The sequence below is a fragment of the Ruditapes philippinarum genome, unplaced genomic scaffold (assembly GCF_026571515.1).
Source record: "Ruditapes philippinarum isolate M1 unplaced genomic scaffold, ASM2657151v2 ctg6790_1_1_1_1, whole genome shotgun sequence".
Classification (NCBI taxonomy): domain Eukaryota; kingdom Metazoa; phylum Mollusca; class Bivalvia; order Venerida; family Veneridae; genus Ruditapes; species Ruditapes philippinarum.
Genome location: NW_026852045.1, coordinates 27,569 through 48,900, shown reverse-complemented (window position 1 = coordinate 48,900; position 21,332 = coordinate 27,569). Strand labels below are relative to the sequence as shown.

At 33.9% G+C, this 21,332-nt stretch overlaps 1 protein-coding gene across 1 annotated transcript in view; it reads left to right on the top strand.

The window, feature by feature from the left end:
- Window positions 1–1,152: 1,152 nt before the first annotated feature.
- Window positions 1,153–21,332, top strand: part of LOC132747964 (uncharacterized) — a 31,188-nt gene continuing 11,008 nt past the window's right edge. Inside the window, exons 1-10 of the mRNA XM_060737502.1 lie at window positions 1,153–1,261; window positions 2,212–2,322; window positions 2,677–2,818; window positions 4,909–4,988; window positions 5,836–6,012; window positions 8,617–8,726; window positions 12,383–12,569; window positions 15,169–15,223; window positions 18,359–18,483; window positions 20,156–20,272. Of these exons, the coding sequence (XP_060593485.1) occupies window positions 1,190–1,261; window positions 2,212–2,322; window positions 2,677–2,818; window positions 4,909–4,988; window positions 5,836–6,012; window positions 8,617–8,726; window positions 12,383–12,569; window positions 15,169–15,223; window positions 18,359–18,483; window positions 20,156–20,272 (1,176 nt within the window). The 5' untranslated portion in view covers window positions 1,153–1,189. The remainder of the gene's footprint in view (window positions 1,262–2,211; window positions 2,323–2,676; window positions 2,819–4,908; window positions 4,989–5,835; window positions 6,013–8,616; window positions 8,727–12,382; window positions 12,570–15,168; window positions 15,224–18,358; window positions 18,484–20,155; window positions 20,273–21,332) is intronic.

Sequence of the window (21,332 nt, the reverse complement as noted above, 5' to 3'; positions counted from 1 at the left end):
TTGCTTAATGTTTCTATTCATATATATATACAAAATATATAAACAAAACTAATGTGACAAGACAGACCAACTAAATTTATAAAAAGGAAACATCAATATATGTTCAAACCTTTCTATGTTTGCATTTAGAAAAAGTAAAAAGTCGAGCGTTGCCCCCGCCCGGCGGTGGCTCTTGTTATATAAATGTTGAATAATTAGTACGCTCCGATTATCTAAATGGATGCTTATGTAAAAATAACTTTCTGATATTTATAGACAAAATAGTTTTGATCCATTACGTACATGTTTGACATTATTTCCAGAACTTTTTAACTTCTCCGTTGTTTGTCCTTTACTCCAACACGAGACCCTATTAGTGAAGATACTTTCTGTTGTGCATTTTTTCGTTTGAAATAAACAAACTACATATAATTGTTACGATTATTTTAATTGCTGATCAAGTTCAAGGTCAATTCAATGCAGTCTAAATGTCAACAAGCAAAGCGTATACACCATCTCAGTAGGGGCGGAGCGTTGCATTGTTTATTCCATATTATTGGATAATACACGTCACGCATATACTTAACTTCATTTGCATACGCTAAAACGGTTTGGGAAATAGAGTTTTTCACACGTTTATTTGTTGTGTTTGATTTTTGACACTTGTCACTTAACGAGGCAGCGTTCTCTAAAAACACAATTACTTGACAGGTAAAAGTGGTCGTTTTATGAAAAGATTGATCTCAATTAGGTGACTAATTAGCGGTCGCTGGTCGCGTTGAGGAAAAGTCGCTTAAGACATTAAAGATATAGAGAGAAAATGATGGGGGGAATTTAAAGTGGTCGTTTAAGACAAAAGTCGCTTAATACACGTGGTCGCATGAGCAAGTTAGACTGTATAGCATTTGAATGTAAATTGGGTGACCCGGGTTCAATTCTCAGGCGATGTAGGTCACTTTAAAAAAAAAAAAAAACACAAAAAAACGGACGTTGCGTCATTTGTCATTTGTTATTTTATAAACGTCAATTTTTTCTGAAGTAGACTAATCGTCGAAAGCTAAAGAAAAGCGTTTGTTTTTATTGAACTTATTATATATTTCATTTATGGGGGCATCTTCAATATGTAATATTATCTCAGTTTATTATCTCAGCTACTTTTATTTTATGAAATATTTCAGCGATTAGACTGTGTCAGAAACAGTTTGATTACATGATGAAAACATACGACAAACGCGTGAAAGAGTTGGATGAAAAGAAAAAACAGTGTTTGGAATTGCAAGGGGTAAACATTTTTTCTTCACAAATGGTAGGAAATTTTTGTAACAGTTTTCTGGGCAACTACTTATCACAGCCTCTTGATATTTGGCATACAGCATTGACATGTGGTCCCATACTGTGGGATTCGATTTCAGGTGTGTTGCTCATCCACTTCCTGTTTACCGACTTAGTTAAATTTTCGACATTAATGGTCAGTGGTAAACATCACAGCATCATGATATTTGGTATACAAAAATTAATGCAACCCTTCTGTCTTTGACCCATTTTTAAGTCATTTTACACAATCAAAATAATGATTTAGGGAAATATAAGATGAAGGAATGATCTGAAAATTTGCAGATATGTTATTAGACCAGACCTACATCAAATTGTATACAAATTTTGGAAAAATATTTCCAATCTCATCATGTAAAAAAACCTCTTTTGAGTCCCTTTAAAAAAACAACAATAACCTGATTGAACAATAATCCTTCGAAATTCAGATAGAAAGTAATATCTATATTCAGGTATCCCTAACATGGAAAATTATTTTTTTTTTTTTACAAAAATAAATGTACGAGTATTATGAAAAAAAAAAGACACTGACCACCCTAGATTAAATCAATCTTATAATAAAGGTTATTGTATGTTTTGTTATGTTATGTTATGTCATGTTATGCTATGCTGTCATGTTATACTATGCTTTGCTATGCTATGTTATGATATGATATGCCATGTCATGTTATTCTATGATTTGCATTGTTATGATATGATATGAATTATGTTGTGTTATGTCATGTTATGCTATGTTATGAAATGATATGTATTATGTTATGCTATGCTTTGATATGTAATGTCATGTTATGCTATGTTATAATTATTATGTTATGATATGCCATGTCATGTCATGTTATGTGTTATGCTATGTTATGTTATGTTATGTCACATGTTGTTGATTATACCGTTTTGTTTTAGAAACTTAATTTAGCCAAGTCGCAGTGTGATAAACTTGGCAGAGAGATAGACGATCAGAAGAGAAAATTTAACAAACAATCCCTGGAACTGTTTGATACCAAAAATGCTCTGGTAAGTGTCAAACTTGGGGGACATTTGTAACCTTGTAGTTGAGGTTTTATTACATGCTTTTCAGAAGACAGTGAAATTATATTTTGTTAATTTTACTGTGAAATTGTAGAGTATAATTTTTACAGTAGCCAGACTATGTTTGAATGGGGATGTCAAGAATGTGTCATAAGTAACTGCAAATTTTGTCAGAAATATACTCTGTTGTAAGTAAAATGTGCTTCATTATGCAAAGCGCATGAAAAATGTGCACTTATCTTGTAAAAATGTAAAAAAAATTGCAAATTTTACAAAATAAAAATTTCCAACAATTCCAACAGTATTTGTAATATTAATATTTAGATTTCTTGTATTTAGGAAAAGCTACAAACAAAGAATAAGGAAATGCATGACAAGATTGCGGAGTTAACTAGCAAGATTAAATATCTACAATCAGAGTTGAAAGAGTTGAACAGGACACCAACTCCCCCTCCAACCCCTTCACCCCCTCCGTCACCTGGTATGTTAAGATATTATCCTTTTACATAGTATTTCAAGGGTTGACCGTTAAGACTGTTGTACGTCCTTCTTTATTTCATATTATAAGTTACTGCAGTTTTGCAATAAAACCTCAATTTACTTGTTTTGTTTGGTTTTGCGGCAGGGCAACCACACAATTAAGGTCATATGGCACCGAAATTGTAAAGATGATTTTGGCTATCCTCGGGGTGTTACAAACCTGAAGCAACACCGGGGATCAAAAGCACCCTTTCTTCTGAAGTTTAGAGATGCATGAATTCCAGTAATTTGAACCCATTTAGTCATCTCTTAAGATCACGCAGGGTTAAACAGTGGCTGCAATTCTAACGCCTCAACCCGAAAAGGCAACCCCTCAGCAACATGGAGCTTTAAAGTATAGGGAGATTCAAATTTTCTTTTTAATATGAGTGTTATTTGTTGTTATTCTTTAGCTGTAATTTGTTAGTTAACTGATTCAGCATTAAATGTGTTCAGAATCATTTGGCATAACATCTGTAATGTATATCTTGTTTTGCAAAACATGCGACTTTTGTGGTGTGCAAATAGAGGTTAGGTAATTTTATATCATTTTGTGCAACATTGAAACACCAATACTGCAGTGGTTAGGGGATTTTACAGTGAATCACAAAAGAAGGGGTCACTCATAAATTCATTCAATAAAAAATTTTATAAGGAAGTCACATGGACCAAATTCACAAGTTTGACCTCATTAAATGTTTATTATAATTTCGAAATTATTTTCTTTAAAAATAGTAATGTCTTGTTTCCTTTTAAGATCAAAATAAGCATGTGGAGTAACTGTTATATCATTATTAGCTCACCAGAGCCGAAGGCTCAGGGTGAGCTATTAGTATCAAAGGGGGATGCTCGGGCGTCCGTCGTCATGCGTCAACAATTGTCTTCTTCTCTGAAACTACTGAGCCAATTTACTTCAAATTTGGTCTGTAGCATCCTTGTGACAGTCACACTTGAATGTCTATTTCTAGAGAACTAATTGATGGATGATCACCAAACTTTGTCTATAGCATTCTTATGAAGTCTTTTATCAAGTTTGCTAATATTATTTTGATTAGCCCCTTTTAGGGGTTGCAAAAGCTAAAAATAGAAATACCTTAAAATGTCTATTTCTACACAACTAATTGATAAAAGATCACCAAATCTTTTCTGTAGCATTCTTGGGTAGTCTTTATCAAGTTTGCTCATATTAATTTGATAAGCCCTTTTTATGGGTCTCTATAGCTAAAAATAGAAATACCTTTAAATGTCTATTTCTACAGAACTAATGGATGAATGATCACCAAATTTTGTCTGAAGCATTGTTAGGTAGTCTTTTATCAATTTGCTCATATTTTTTGATTGGCCCCTTTTAGGGGCCGCTTAAATTAAAAATAGATATACATTTAAACGTCTATTGCTACACAACTAATTGATGGATGATTACCAAACTTTGTCTGTAGCATTATTGGGTAGTCTTTTATTAATTATGCTCATATTAATTTGATAAGCCCCTTTTAGGGGCCGCTAAAATTAAAAATAGAAATACGTTTAAACATCTTCTCCTACAGAACTAATTAATGGATGAGCACCAAACTTTGTCTGTAGCATTCTTAGGTAATTTTTTATCACGTTTGCTTATATTAATTTGATTGGCCCCTTTTAGGGGCCACTAAAGCTAAAAATAGAAAAAGCCTCCGAACATCATTTCCTACTGAAATAGTTGATAGATCATCACCAAACTTAGTAGCATTCTTAGGTAGTCTTTTATCAAGTTTGCTCATATTAATTTGATTTGCCCCGTTTAAGCTAAAGCTTAAATGCCTCAGGTCATGGCATTTCTTCAAATTATTGTTTAAACATATTCTATGCTCAAATTTAATAGAATATATTGACATTCCAACACTGATAAGCAGTTGTTTCTGGTGAGCGACTCAGGGCCATCATGACCCTCTTGTTTGTAATAACTGTTTACAATCATACCTTAGTTTGTCACTGTTTTCTATTATGAGGGTAGCATTATAATTTTGTTTTTATTGTATAGTTTGCATGAATTGTATAACATTATTTTTGCAGAGAAAGTTTATGTGAAGGTTGTTGATTCATCAACTGAACTAAAGCTGAAAGAAGTGGAAGAGGAACTAGAGGGGGCAAAGGTCATTATTATTAGATGAAACGTTTCTTTTACTTTGTTTCATATGGGGCAAAAAGAAAAAAATTGTAGATGTCACTTACCCCACTAAATATCTTAAATTTGGGAGAAAAAAATCATCATTTTATGGGGAAAATTTCAGTATATGTACTGACTGTTTTTGATTGGGCTTTACTGGTAGAGGAAAGGGGCTCTTCTGTTGCATTTTTTCAGGCACGAACAGGCACCTGAGTAAAGCCACCAACGTTCTGTGAGCTAGCTGGATAGCTTCCTCACATGAAAGAATTCAAAGTGCCTGTCAGGGTTTCGAACCCACAGCTGTATGGGGCAAGTGGTTTGAAGTCAACAACCTTTACCACTCAGCCACGGACGCTCCTATGAAGCTGTTTATATCTATAAAAGGAAAGAACTAAACTCATTCTGCTTGTGACGATTCAACTGTCACAAAGCATGGAAACATTCTAGTATATATACAAAGAAGGTCCTTGTGTATACAAGTTCTTTCCAAACAAGTTCTTTCCAAACAAGTTCTTTCCAAACAATGTACTAAAAATCCCATTAGGCCATCCATTTTGATTTGCTTAAAGTTTATAAAACACCTAAATAAAGTTAAGAGGAGCTTGAACTTTTCCTTAAACTTCTGAGTCATTAACCCCCCCGGCAGTTTTTTTTAGTTCATGTTAATATTCTAAAACAATTTATCAACAGTGTAGTTTTTTATCTGGTCACAAATACACTTCAAAATTATTTTTGTGACATCTTATTTTAACTCTTATTTTAAATTAATAAAGATTTTAAATTATCGTATAAATTAAATTGTTACACGTAATTGTATTTTTTATTTAATTTAGAGTGACATAGAGAAATACTTTGCAGAACTGCAGAAAGTGAAAGATTTGTATCGTGCAGAACAAGAAAAGAATAAAGGACTGATGGCGAGGATCACAATTTTGGAGAAAGAGGCTCAGGAAAGACCAACAACCAACGTTCCCGAACCTCCTGTTGCAGAACAAGTTAAACTCCCTGATGTAAAACTTTTATCAAAATAGTATATAAAAATTATCTCCAGGTTATAGAGTACTAAATATTATAACCAGGTTGTAAAGTACTAAAAATCATCACCTGGTTATAGAGTACTAAATATTATTACCAGGTTGAAAAGACCTAAGTAATATCACCTGGTTATGGTCAGACTACCATACTAATTATACCCCCACAAACGAAGTTTAGGGGGGTATATAGGAGTCAGCTTGTCGGTCGGTTGGTCGGTCGGTCCGTCCGTCCGTCGGTCCGTCCACATCATGGTTTCCGGACGATAACTAGAGTTTGGAATGAGGTATTGTAATCAAACTTGGTATATAGCAACCTTATGTGGAAACTCCGGTTGGTATTGCATTTGGACCCCCTGGGGTCAAGGTCACCGTTACTAAAAATAGAAAAATGGTTTCCGGACAATAACTAGAGTTAGGAATGAGATATTGTTATCAAACTTGGCCTATAGCAAGCTTATATGAAGACCTGCGTTGGTATTGCATTTGGGCCCCCCTGGGGCCAAGGTCAAGGTCACCGTTACTAAAAATAGAAAAATGGTTTCCGGACAATAACTTGACTTAGGAATGAGATACTGTAATCAAACTTGGTGAATAGCAAGCTTATATGAAGACCTGGGTTGGTATTGCATTTGGACCCCCTGGGGTCAAGGTTTTAAGGTCACCGTTACTAAAAAATAGAAAAATTGTTTCCAGACAATAACTTGACTTAGGAATGAGATACTGTTATCAAACTTGGTGTATAGCAAGCTTATATGAAGACCTGGGTTGTTATTGCATTTGGACCCCCTGGGGTGAAGGTCAAGGTCACCGTTACGAAATATAGAAAAATGGTTTCCAAACAATAACTTTACTTTGGAATGAGATATTGTTATCAAACTTGGCGTATAGCAAGCTTTTATGAAGACCTGGGTTGGTATTGCATTTGGGCCTACTGGGGTCAAGGTCAAGGACCGTAAGGAAAAATAGAAAAATGGTTTTCTGACTATAACTAGAGTTAGGAATGAGATACTGTAATCTAATTTGGTGTAAAGGAAGCTTATATGAAGACCTGGGTTGGTATTGCATTTGGACCTCCTAGGGTCAAGGTCACCGTTACAGTGTTACTAAAAATAGAAATATGGTTTCCGGACAATAACTAGAGTTAGGAATAAGATATTGTTATGAAACTTGGCGTATAACAAGCTTATATGAAGACCTTGGTTGGTATTGCATTTGGGCCCCCTGGGGTCAAGGTCACCGTTACAAAAAATAGAAAAATGGTTTTTGGACAATAACTGGAGTAAGGAATGAGATATTGTAATCTAATTTGGTGTATAGGAAGGCTTATATGAAGACCTGGGTTGGTATTGCATTTGGACCCCCTAGGGTCAAGGTCACCGTTAAAGTGTTACTAAAAATAGAAAATTGTTTCCGGACAATAACTAGAGTTAGGAATGAGATATTGTAATCAAACTTGGTGTATAGCAACCCCAGTTGCGATTACAATTAATTGAAATATTTCTTTGTACACAGTTGATAGTTTGTCTTCAAATTTTTCTTTAGACAACTTTTTTTTCAAAAAGTCAGAGTTGCTGGTGGGGGTATTAATCACCTTCAGTGATAGGTCTAGTTTCCCTATAGACTTACATTATAAGAAATGACCACTAAAGCAACCTTAAAATTGAGTATTCATGGTAAAGATGTGATGTGTGTTGATCGACAAAGTGTCCCCAAAAATGATTACCCCCCTATTCACTGAAATTTCTGCTGCTCACAGGACTGACATATAATCTTTTAAAATGCAAATAACCAGATGCCAATGCGTCCTGTGAACGTTGCTTTGCCTAGTTGATCTATGAAGTATAACAAGGTTATACAGTACTAAATATTTAACCAGGTTGTACAGCACTAAATGTAACAAGGTTATATAGTACTAAATTTTTAACCAGGTTGTACAGTACTAAATATAATATGGTTAAACAGTGTTTTTTAACCAGATTAAACTGTACTAAATATCAGGTTATACAGTACTAAATATCACAAGGTTATACCGTAATAAATAAAGTAAGGTAATACAGTACTTGATATATAATCAGTTTATTCAGTTCTAAATTTAACAAGGTTATAGAGTACTTGATATTTTACCAGCCTATACAGTGCTTAATACTTAACCAGGTTATGCAGTACTTAATATAACTAGATTATACAGTACTAAATTTCACAAGGTCATACAGTACTTAATTAGCAAAGTTAAGCAGTAGTAAATATATCAAGGTTAACCAGTTATAAATAACACAAGGTTATACAGTACTAAATATTATCAGGTTATACAATACTAAATATAGCAAGATTATGAAGTACTTAATATAACAAAATTATACAGTACTAAATATAATCACCAGGTTATACAGTACCAAATCTTATGACCAGGTTATACAGTACTTAATATTATCACCAGGTTATACAATTCTATATATTATTACCAGGTTTTTTAGGATGAAATTTTATCACAAGGTAAAACAGTACTAGATATTATCACCTGGTTATATAGTACTAAACATTTTCACCAAGATAAGCACATATATAATTGTATTATAATAGGGACAAGATAAAGATGTGAGTTACGTCAAGACATTGATGACAGGCATGAAGAAAGACTTTGAAGCAGAACTTGAGAAGGTCAAGTCACATGTCAAGAAAGAAAAAGCAAGGTTATTTTATTTTTACTCAAGTAATTTGTGTTTATTTATATGTGGTAAATTTACTATAACCTTTACCCTGCAGAGAATGAACATGATGCCTTTGATAGATGTATACATTATAAAAAACTTTCACAAGGGATTTAAGTTTCTCAAATTTGATGAATTGAAGACTTGTACACTAGTATCATATAAATTTTATAAAAACAAAAATGAACATTCCAAATATTTAGCCTCGCAAATTAAAATTTTGATTTAGTTTTGACATCTATATTGTCTGACCAGGCATTATAAACATGTTGGATGCTTGTATTTTGATATTGAAAATCCTGAAAATTCAAATAGATAGTTCCGAATTCAAAGCAGGGCAATCCACTTTCACAAATTCAACTTATCTGCATAATTCTACTTAAGGTGACAACGGAGTCAATTATGACTGAAAATACCTAAAATGAGATTTTTTGCTTAGTAGATTTATCAACCTTTTCTGAACACATTCGTGATTTAATTTTGGAAGTAGTTAGTCCAAAAAATGTGTTTTTAAACGTTTTAAAACGGTACCTGTCGCATTTTTTAATCTGCTATTCGCGTAACCTGTCAATTATCGATAACGCTCCGCCCCGTGTTGAGGCATCAATAAGGGAAAAACTCGGTAGTTCCATATATGCGTGAATTACCGGTCCATATACTACCCGTAATTCATGTATCGTACAAATACCGTACATCTTTTATGAATATCGTCTACCTTTTATTTGGCCTTTTTTTTATAAAATAAGAAATTGTCCGGCAATGTACGTAACATAATGTAAAATGAAACATAAATATATAGCCGCAAATCGCACGAACCAAAACGTGGTTGATGCTAAAATATCCATAATGTGTGAAAATAATTTGTCTGTCCCGTTAATCTGATAGAAATTACATTGAGTTAATGGACTTTTGTACGTATTCAAGGGCTTGCTTTTTTCATTCAAGCCTCGTTTTCTAACAATGTCAAGTAAAAAACAACAAAACAGAAAACATTTTTTATGTGAACGCCACTATTATGACTTGTGGTAATTTAAGGTGTCCCCTGACAAATTTCTAAACCATTTTAGGTTGTCTTAAAGGATGATTATTTCCCTCTATGAATCAAAAAAAAAAGATAATAAAATACGAGTATATTATCAGTGAATGCTTGAATAAATTTGTTCGCGACCAGTAAATCGAAACACAGTAACTAATAAACCTGGAACAAAATTATGGAATTTAATTGTATATCCCAGTAGAAACTGGATCTCTATGCGTGCAATAGATGATTTTCATGATCATTTGAAGTCAAGAAGGTCAGATCATAATGAATCGAGTGATACCTTTTATTTCTATTAAAATATGTTAAGCATTTATATCAATTTGGAGGAAAAAATATCCCGTTCTACCGTGGACTTTAAAAGACGTCAGAAGCTCAGTTTTTTGTTATTTTAATTTATATTTTTAACGGAATTTCATACACGAAATACACAGACAGAGTGACACTGGTGTAATATAATAATAATGCCGATGATAATAATAATAATAATAAACTTCAAAAGTGAAACAATTAAATACCCCGCTACGTTCCATTTCCCCCACCCGAGTGCCTCAAATTTTACCGAAAGTCACGTGACATGTGCGACGATATCAGACGGAAGGTAAATCACGTTAAGATTTGAAGATATTTCTGTTATAAATTGATATTAATCAGCAACTTTTTAATTGGTCAGATGTCACTGGGTCATAAAAATGTTGTTTAGAGTATGTGACCGCAAACTTGTGACCCTCTCTGGTGCGATATTTGTGTATTATGCAATTATTTAGCGTGAAACGTAGGGGTCCGAGAGAGAACAGCCGATTTATGACACTTCGTTTGATGCGGGTCGGACTAACTTTGAATCGGCATAACTTTTTTTAATAATCAAGCAATTAACATGCGGTTTAAAGCACATGAAAGGAAATTCATTTACGGAGGGAAACCGTGTCAGGGATTTTGTTTTGCTCAATCAGCGACTTAATTATCTTTAATTACGTAATATGTATGGTGAAAAAAGTCGCATAAAATGTTTGACGTTACGTAATATTTTTTTTTGAGAAAAGATAGAAAAAATTTGAGACACTGTTCCCCAGATATTATAAGTATGTTTATTTTCCAAAAGTTTGATGACAAAAAAATAAAAAATATAACTTTGATATGACGATTTTAAATTTTAGGATTTTTTATTAAAAATTCAATCATTTACAAAGGCATTATTTTCAAAATATGTTATTTTTTTTATGATGATCAACGACATTTAATGCACAAAGATTAAATAAATAACAATTATTACTAAATAAGTTGGTTTAAATGACATTTATGTGAGTACCACGGAAAGTGTCTGTTGTCACCTTAATAACAATTCTATGTACTCTATGTTTACAAAATATTTATTTATGGGCTATTTTTAGCTCACCTGAGCTAGATCAGGGTGAGATTTTAGGATCGTTGAATGTCAGTCGGTCGTCCACATTTTGTTTGTAAGTGGTCACATTTTTGCCTTAGTCATCATCAAACTTGGTCAGGATTGTTTGTTAAAGTTATTGCTCGAATGAGTTTGAGCATGGGTCATCAGGGATGAAAGACTAGGTCACAGGAGCTTAAAGTAGAATAATCTTGTTAACACTCTAGTGGCTACTGTTTTGATCCAAATATCCTGAAAATTGGTCAAAAAGGTTATTCTGATGATTTCTAGGTCAAATTTGATTTATGAGTCATCTGTGGTTAAAATCTAGGTCAAACAGTACAAATATGGAAAAACCTTGTAAACACTCTAGAGGCTACTGTTTTGATCAAAATATCCTGGAAATTGGTCAGAAAGGTTGATTTGATGATTTCTAGGTCAAGTTCGAATATGGGTCACCTGGGGTCAAAACCTAGGACACACAGCCCAAATATGAGAAAAAACCTTGTCAACATTCTAGAGGCTCTGTTTTGATCAAAATATCTTGAAAATTAGTCAGGAATGTTGGTTTGGTGATTTCTAGTTCGAATTCGAATCTTGGTTATTTTTGGTCAAAAACTAATTCACATAGCGCAAATATGGAAAATTCTTGTTAACACTATAGAGGCTACTGTTTTGATTCAAGTATGTTTGAAATTGGTCAGAAAGATTGTTTTGATGATTTCTAGGTCAAGTTTGATTAATGGTCATCTGAGGTCAAAATCTAGGTCTCACATTACAAATATGGAAAAACCTTTGTTAACACTTTAGAGGCTACTGTTTGATCCAAATACAATGTGTATTCTGATAATTGGTTCAGAAAAGTGGTTTTGGTGAATTCTAGGTCAGGTTCAAATATAGGTCATCTGTGGTCAAAAACTATGTCACACAGCCCAAATATGGAAAACTCTTGCACTAGAGGCTACTATTTTGATCCAATATCTTTGAAAATTGGCAAAAAAGTTGTTTGGTGATTTCTAGGTCAAGTTAGAATATGGGTCATCTGTGGTCAAAATCTAGGTCACAAAGCTAAAATAAAATAGTATTGGTTATGCATAATCAGATGAGCGATAAAAGGGCCATCATGGCCCTTTTGTCTTATTGTGCTTTCATATACATTTTTATCTCATTATCTTGGGGACTGGGGACTAACCCTTCTGTAAAAATTTCTTTCAGAGGTGATGCAAGTATAAAGAAAATGGAATTCCTTCATAAAGATCAATTGACAAGCATACATAAAGACAGTTTACGCATGCTACGAGGAATCATGCATTTCCGTGAACACATGATGGTGTGTTTTGAGAAAGAGAACCTTGCTGATCAAGCTCAGGCTCTGCAAGAATTAGGTGATATTAAAGATAAGGTAAGTGTTGCAATGGCAACAAAATAATTAGGTTTTATTTAAAAAAATCAGACATTCTAAACTGTTAAACAGGTAAATTGCAAAAAGTGAAACGGTGCCCTTTTGATCAACTAGACCCCAAAGTTTTCACAGTTATTTGGCGATAACCGTTGACACGCGTCATACAAACGTGTGAACACCTGGTCAAGTAAAGGTCAATGATTTACTTTACGATCTTAAGTGAAATTTTAAAGTAATAACAAAAAAAACAAAACATTCTTTTTTTTCGAATATTTGTATTTGTTTTTCAATGTTCGAACATTCGGTAGTGTTTCGAATATTCGAATATAATTCCCAGCCCTAAAAAAAATAAATCATTGTTTTATAGTAAATTTATTCAGGTTATAATTTTATATATTGCAGACATCTATAATCATAAGTGTTTAATAAATCTGAAAAGTACTAAATATAACCAGGTTATGCAGTACTAAATATTTTCTTCAGGTTATACCCTACCAAATATTTAACCAGATTGTACAGTACTAAAAGGTTATACAGTAGCTTTGAGTTGACAATGTTTTATAATATGTAAAATTCCATGACATTGTGTTACAAGGTGAGAAAAATATGCAGCCGGACCAGGATTTGAACTTGGGACCCTCTGAATACCATTCGCGACTACAGCCTCAGCCATCGGGTTGCTTACACATAATTTTAGCTCCCCTAAAAAAATGAACAGTCATAAACCATGATACAAGTTATAGTACTAGATACTGTTAAGTTATACAATGTTCTCTTATGTTTATATTTTTTACAGCAGTTTTACTTTGATCTTCAAAGGTAAGAAAAAAATGTGTGACCCTTTATGTTAGCAGTTCTAATTTTGCCAAATTTTCTTAAAGAATATACATATGTCGTTTTCATAAATCACTTTTTTTCCCTTTTACCACAATATCTAACTTTGCCACAATATAATAAAATTTACCACTGTTTATATGGTTATACATAGTCATAGGAAAAGCTTCATCTTTTTTTTCTGTGATACACACTTTATGAAATCTTTTTTTTGCACCAGCTGACTTTTACCCCTCCCTCAATACTTGGAAATAGTGGAGAATTTTATTTCAATTAATCAAACTAGTAGTAAAGGCCTCTCCATGCACAGACATTCGGATGATGTAATCCCTGCTAAATGGCCTCTAAAGTTAATGTAAGTTCGATATTATTCTTTCCCTTTTTAGGCTCCAAATCAAAACATTTATCCAGCAGGAATGAGTTATGGAAATTAAAGCATTGGCTCATTTACCCTGCTGCCCCTTTTATAAGGGGTGGCGAGGGAGAGGGCAATAGGGGACAGGGTGTTGCAAAGGGTTGGTGCATCAAGATTTCATGAAATGTACATACATGTATATTCATTTAACTTGACCTTTATGTGATTTTCTTACACGACATCAACTAGACTGATTTTGTACTATAAGTACTCTTTTTATGGACATTGGTGACAGAAGAATCAATTGTCTGTTTTGCCCAGGCTGTTCCACAGCCTTTAGATTTTCAGGTTTTCTGTATTTGATGCACTAAATCAACTTATTAGATAGCTGCTTGCCCATTTTCTTATTTCTTTTGCATTATTATGCATGATGCTTACAAAGATGTTAATTAGCACATATTCTCTAATAAATGCACCTCCCCCTAATTTTAACAGCTTGTTAATTTAGTACATATATACATGTATACATGTATAATCCAGTGGAAAATATCACAAAACAGTAAGCTTTCTTTTTATTTATACAACATTTAACTTTTTTGGGTACTTTTATTAACTCCCCATTTTGTAAAATGTAATACACCAGGGGCGGGGCATTTTATAGAAAATGTTCTTTATGTATATAATTTTTATGTGTCATAATTATCAGTATGAAAGTACATGTTGTGAAAATAAAACAAAATTGTTACTGACTGATTTGTTACATGGTCACTTTTTTAAAATGTTGTTGTTTTTAAAAGTGTTTACATTTACAATAATGGAAGGAACTACTGTTCCCGTAGCTTAAGATTTGTCCTAGTCAGGTAACAAATATAAGCATCATTATGATGTAAAAAGAATTAAATTTTCCTTAAGTATTGTTGTTGACCAAATTCATTTCTGTTTATTAAAATAATTTTAAACCAACATTTTCTTCTTTTGGAAAATTAGTTATTAACAAACTTTGTTTAAGGTCTAACCTAGTACTAAATGTACAAGTTTGTTTACTCAATACCACATAAGCTTCTTTACAGGAACATTTTAGGGGGTGTGTCCATCCTGAGTTGTTAAGGTTGTTGACTTTAAATCTCTGGCCCCTCACCTCTGTGAGTTTGATTCGCAACAGAGTCTTTCACGTGAGGAAGCTGTCTAGAATGTTGGTGGTTCTACTCAAGTGTCCATTCGTACCTAAAGTAATGCACAGAGGGGCATCGCAGGTCTTTCTTCACTATTAAAACTTGAAAGTCACCATATAACTTATACTGTGTTGTTAATCGTAAAACCCAAACAAAATAAAATTTCATTTCAGAATAGCAAATACTAGTTATAGATATACATACTTCTCTAATAATTGTGCAAATTGTTGTTTTATAGTTATCACCTGATCCGAAGGACATGTTGGCTGCTTTAGTGGGCATAGTTGTAGATTGTAAGTCATTTCTTTTCTTTTTAGCTCACCTGAGCATGCTCAGGGTGAGCTTTTAGGATCGATGATTGTCCGTCGTCCGTCCGTCGTCCGTCCGTTCACATTTTGTTGTTAACACTCTAGCGGTCGCATTTTTGCCTCAATCATCATCAAACTTGGTCAGGATGCTTATCTAGTTGATAGCTCGGATGAGTTCGAACATGGGTCATCTCGGATGAAAAACTAGGTCACAAGAGCTAAAAATAGAAAAACCTTGTTAACACTCTAGAGGTCACATTTTTGCCTCAATCATCATCAAACTTGGTCAGGATGTTTGTCTAGGTGATAGCTCGGATGAGTTCGAACATGGGTCATCTCAGATGAAAAAGTAGGTCACCGGAGCTAAAAATAGAAAAACCTTGTTAACACTCTAGCAGTCACATTTTTGCCTCAATCATCATCAAACTTGGTCAGGATGCTTGTCTAGGTGATAGCTCGAATGAGTTCGAACATGGGTCATCTCGGATGAAAAACTAGGTCACCGGAGCTAAAAATAGAAAAACCTTGTTAACACTCTAACGGTCACATTTTTGCCTCAATCATCATCAAACTTTGTCAGGAAGCTTGTCTAAGTGATAGCTCGGATCATTCGAATATGGGTCATCTCAGATGAAAAACTAGGTCACTGGAGCTAAAAAGTAGAAAAACCTTGTTAACACTCCAGCAGTCACATTTTTGCCTCAATCATCATCAAACTTGGTCAGGATGCTTGTCTAGGTGATAGCTCGAATGAGTTCGAACATAAGTCATCTCGGATGAAAAAGTAGGTCACCGGAGCTAAAAATAGAAAAACCTTGTTAACACTCTAACGGTCACATTTTTGCCTCAATCATCATCAAACTTTGTCAGGAAGCTTGTCTAAGTGATAGCTCGGATCATTCGAATATGGGTCATCTCAGATGAAAAACTAGGTCACTGGAGCTAAAAAGTAGAAAAACCTTGTTAACACTCCAGCGGTCACATTTTTGCCACAATCATCATCAAACTTGGTCAGGATGCTTATCTAGTTGATAGCTTGGATGAGTTTGAACATGGGTCATCTTGGATGAAAAACTAGGTCACAAGAGCTAAAAATAGAAAAACCTTGTTAACACTCTAGCGGTCACAATTTTGCCTCAATCATCATCAAACTTGGTCAGGATGTTTGTCTAGGTGATAGCTTGGATGAGTTCGAACATGGGTCATCTCAGATGAAAAAGTAGGTCACCGGAGCTAAAAATAGAAAAACCTTTTTAACACCTAGAGGTCACAATTTTGCCTCAATCATCATCAAACTTGGTCAGAATGTTTGTCTAGGTGATAGCTTGGATGAGATCGAACATGGGTCATCTCGGATGAAAAAGTAGGTCACCGGAGCTAAAAATAGAAAAACCTTGTTAACACTCTAGCGGTCACATTTTTGCATCAATCATCATCAAACTTTGTCAGGAAGCTTGTCTAAGTGATAGCTCGGATGAGTTCGAACATGGGTCATCTCGGATGAAAAAGTAGGTCACTGGAGCTAAAAGTAGAAAAACCTTGTTAACACTCTAGCGGTCACATTTTTGCCTCAATCATCATCAAACTTGGTCAGGATGCTTATCTAGGTGATAGCTTGGATGAGTTCGAACATAGGTAATCCTGGATGAAAAACTAGGTCACCTGAGCTAAAAATAGAAAAACCTTGTTAACACTCTAGAGGTCACAATTTTGCCTCAATCATCATCAAACTTGGTCAGGATGTTTTTCTAGGTGATAGCTTGGATGAGTTCGAACATTGGTCATCTCGGATGAAAAACTAGGTCACAGGAGCTAAAAATAGAAAAATCTTGTGAACACTCTAGTGGCTACTGTTTTGATCCAAATATCCTGTAAATTGGTCTGAAAGTTTGTTTTGATGATTTCTAAGTCAAGTTCGAACATGGGTCATCTTGGATGAAAAACTAGGTCACACCGCCCAAATATGGAAAAACATTGTTAACATTCTAGTGGTCACATTTTCTACTCAATTATCATCAAACTTGGTCAGGATGCTTGTCTAGGTAATTGCTCGGATGAGTTCGAAATCGCATGTGAAACTAGGTCACCGGAGCTAAAAATAGAAAAATCTTGTTAACACTCTAGTTGCTACTGTTTTGATCCAAGTATCCTGGAAATTGGTCTGAAAGTTTGTTTTGATGATTTCTAGGTCAAGTTTGAATATGGGTCACCTGGGTAAAAAACTAGGTCACACTGCTCAAATATGGATAATCCTTGTTAACACTGTAGTGGTCACATTTTTGACTCACCTGTCATGAGACTTGGTCAGAATGCTTGTCTAGGTAATTGTTTGGATGAGTTTGATGGGTCAGGTGAGCGATCTAGGGCCATCATGGCCCTCTTGTTTAATTATTTTGTCACACTTTGTATTTGTGATACTCCGATTAGGTTCTTAAAGGGACTCCACTGAGGTTTTTTGACCTGACTGGACAGGAAATATTTTTTTCCTAGATTTGTGCACCATTTGGTGAAGGCCTGGACCAATAACTGGGGCCTTAATTTTTCAGATCATTCCCTCGCCATGTTTTTTTTCCCTAAATAATCATTTTAATTGTGCAAAATGAACCAGAAGTGTTGCATTTTTTTTCCAATCAAATTAGGCTAAGAATTGCACTAAAAGTTGATATTTTTTTTAATTCTGAGTATATTTCTTTATTTTCTTTGCAGAATTTTCCATTTTAAATGTCTTACAAGATATACGTAAGAATTTCAAATTTTATGTTTAAAGGCTTTTTTTACCTCAGTTGGACTGCTTTAATATAATCAAGAACCTATTGGAGTATACATGTAGCTTGTATCTGCTTTCATTAGTTTATACAAATTTTTTTTTAGTTTGATTGTGTAGGAAGCCATAAGCTTAAATTATATTAAACACACTTTTGAAACCATTCCCGTAAGCAATTAATGCAATGTTTCCTGCTCAAGGAAACAACAGCTTGCCTCTGATGGGATTTGAACCTTTGTCCTTGACAGGATTCGAACCTTTTCCATCAACAACCCTCAGATTCCTAGTGAGACCCATGTGTGCAGACCTACTTTTTATGTGAAGGTCATACATTTTAGAATGGTTTTTATTTTTAGATTTAAACAAGATGGAAGGTATCTTAAGTAATGCGTTCCTCGCTTTGAGAGTCTTGATGAAATATCAGGTGGACAAACAAGTGGAGGCCGAGGTACAACATAGATTAGCCATGAAAGAAGTGCAGGTATGTTGTCATAGCATCATCTTAATGCAGAAACGAGTTAAGTCATTATAAATTTTATAGGAGTTAACCAGTTATTGCACTAAGTCATTATAAATTTAATAGGAGTTAACCAGTTATTGCACTAAGTCATTATAAATTTAATAGGAGTTAACCAGTTATTGCACTAAGTCATTATAAATTTAATAGGAGTTAACCAGTTATTGCACTAAGTCATTAAAAATTTAATAGGAGTTAACCAGTTATTGCACTAAGTCATTATAAATTTAATAGGAGTTAACCAGTTATTGCACTAAGTCATTATAAATTTAATAGGAGTTAACCAGTTATTGCACTAAGTCATTATAAATTTGATAGGAGTTAACCAGTTATTGCACTAAGTCATTATAAATTTAGTAGGAGTTAACCAGTTATTGCACTAAGGTGACGATATCTTGTCCGACTTAGACATATTGTGTTGCTTTTATTTTTCAAGCTTGTTAATTGTTAATCTTTGTAGAAAAATCAGGAAGACGGGTGATCCCTCGGAAGCATAAATGAGCCGTGCCATGGCAAAACCAACATAATGGGTTTGCGACCAGCATGGATCCAGACCAGCCTGCGCATCTGTGCAGTCTGATCAGGATCCATGCTGTTCGCTTACAAACCCTATACCTGTAACAAGTAGAGAAACTGATAGCAAACAGCATGGATCCTGATCGCAGGCTGGTCTGGATCCATGCTGGTCCCAAACACATTATGTTGTTTGTGTCGTGACGCGGCTCAAATCATATCAAAATAACAGAAGTTCTAGAAGTTTGATTTGGTTATGATTTGATGGATTGTTTAATTGTATTTATTTTTTACCATTATTTTGAATATACATTTAAACCTCCACAGAGCAAACCTTTTCTAGGTTAGTTATCCACTTGGAATAGGCATCTTATTCTGAAACAAGTGGTTTTGTATAAATGTGTGTGGAATTTTGAAACAAAAAGGTGACGGAAAATAAAAATGTTCGATCTCGTATAAGAACATTGCAAAGTAAAGACACCAATAAACAGTTTCAATATGAACTATGTAAATAATAGGTATATCGAGCGAAAAAATACGAGTTGTTTCCCTTATCTACGAGTAAAATCGATATCTCTTATGCTTAAACAATACAAATTAAACCGTTTTTAAAACGCTAGTTTGTTGTGATTAAATTTTGATTTTAAAATTTATTACACCAATGGAAAGCTTTGGATCTTTGCTTCGTCACAGTATATACTTCAACAAATCTTTTGACACCAAAGATTTTAAATTAACTGTTATGTCAGACCATTTTACATAATTGAGCTGCGTCACGATAAAACCAACATAATGGGTTTGCGACCAGCATGGATCCAGACCAGCCTGCGCATCCGCGCAGTCTGATCAGGATCCATGCTGTTCGCTATCAGTTTCTCTACTTGTTATAGGGTTTGTAATCGGACAGCATGGATCCTGATCAGACTGCACGGATGCGCAGGCTGGTCTGGATCCATGCTGGTGGCAAACGCACTATGTTGGTTTTGTCGTGACGCGGCTCGTATGATTTATACAGTGAGATAGGCAACCGATTATCTTACCTAGCAAAACTACTGATAAGAATTACCTGTCGTCTGCTAGTGTGGAAACTGTTAATCAGTGTATTGTGTTTTTATTTCTATAGAGGAAAGCCAGGGCAATGAAGGAACCAAAAAAGAATGTGAACTCTCTGGCTAAATCTCTAAAGAAAGCCAAAAATAAATTGAAGAATGCCAAACAGAATACAAAAAACTTTGCTACGGTAAATTTATATTCTATTTACTTTAATTTAGATATGTTTTACAAGTATAAACAAAAAAAATTTTTTATATTAAAAAAAACAACAACAAAAAAACCCAAACAAATTTGTTCTTTTTGTAATGATCCCATTTAAAAATAAAGTACAAGGTAATGAAGAATAATGGGCCTACATTTTTAATGGACTCCACTGAGGTTTTTTGGACATGAAATGACTGGAAATATTTTATCAAGACTTGTGTTCCCTTTGATGTATGTTTGTATAATAACTTGTAAGCAAAATATCAGATCATTCCCTCTTTCTGTTTCCCATTACAATCCCTTTTGTAGTGCAAAATGAACACAAATTGAAAAGCATTGCAATGCTTTTCACCCAAACTGAGCTAATAATCATCCTAAAAATTGATTTTGAATTTAAATCTGAGTATTTTTTTGCAGTTTTTTCAGATTTGATCAATGTGAGAATTTCAAATTTTGTGTTTTAGATTTTTTTGTTTACCTGACTGGAACTCCTTTAAAGGGAGACACAAGCGAAATTTTCATTTCTTCGTTTTGAGTTTTTCATTCATTAATCTGTAAATGTCCTCAAAACAAGTACACTTGGCAGTTACAGGAACAAAACTTTTCTCCTTATAAACAATAAAATAGATTTCATTAGGATATCACAATAGATGTCAAAAATAACACTGGAGACATTAAAGAACATGTCAAATGAGTGACTTAGACTTGTTTCAATCATACAATATCACAGATATCTGTTATTGTAACTTCCGGGGTTTGTTCAAGTCACATGACTTGTTTTAAAACACTCGTGATTCAGGGTGATTCAGTCGGCATCTAAATTTCGTTCAATATATATATATATAGATATATTTAGATATATTTACACTTAAAACCCAAAATTTATAGAATTTATACAGAAAGGCATGCTGGGACTTTTAAAAATTGTCATTTTAGCGTGATTTGAGTACATAAAAGCATTTTAATATTTTTATCATTAATTTGCCCGAGCATCCCTTTAAGCTTTTATCTCAATCAGGGTAATAATCACACACACACACAAA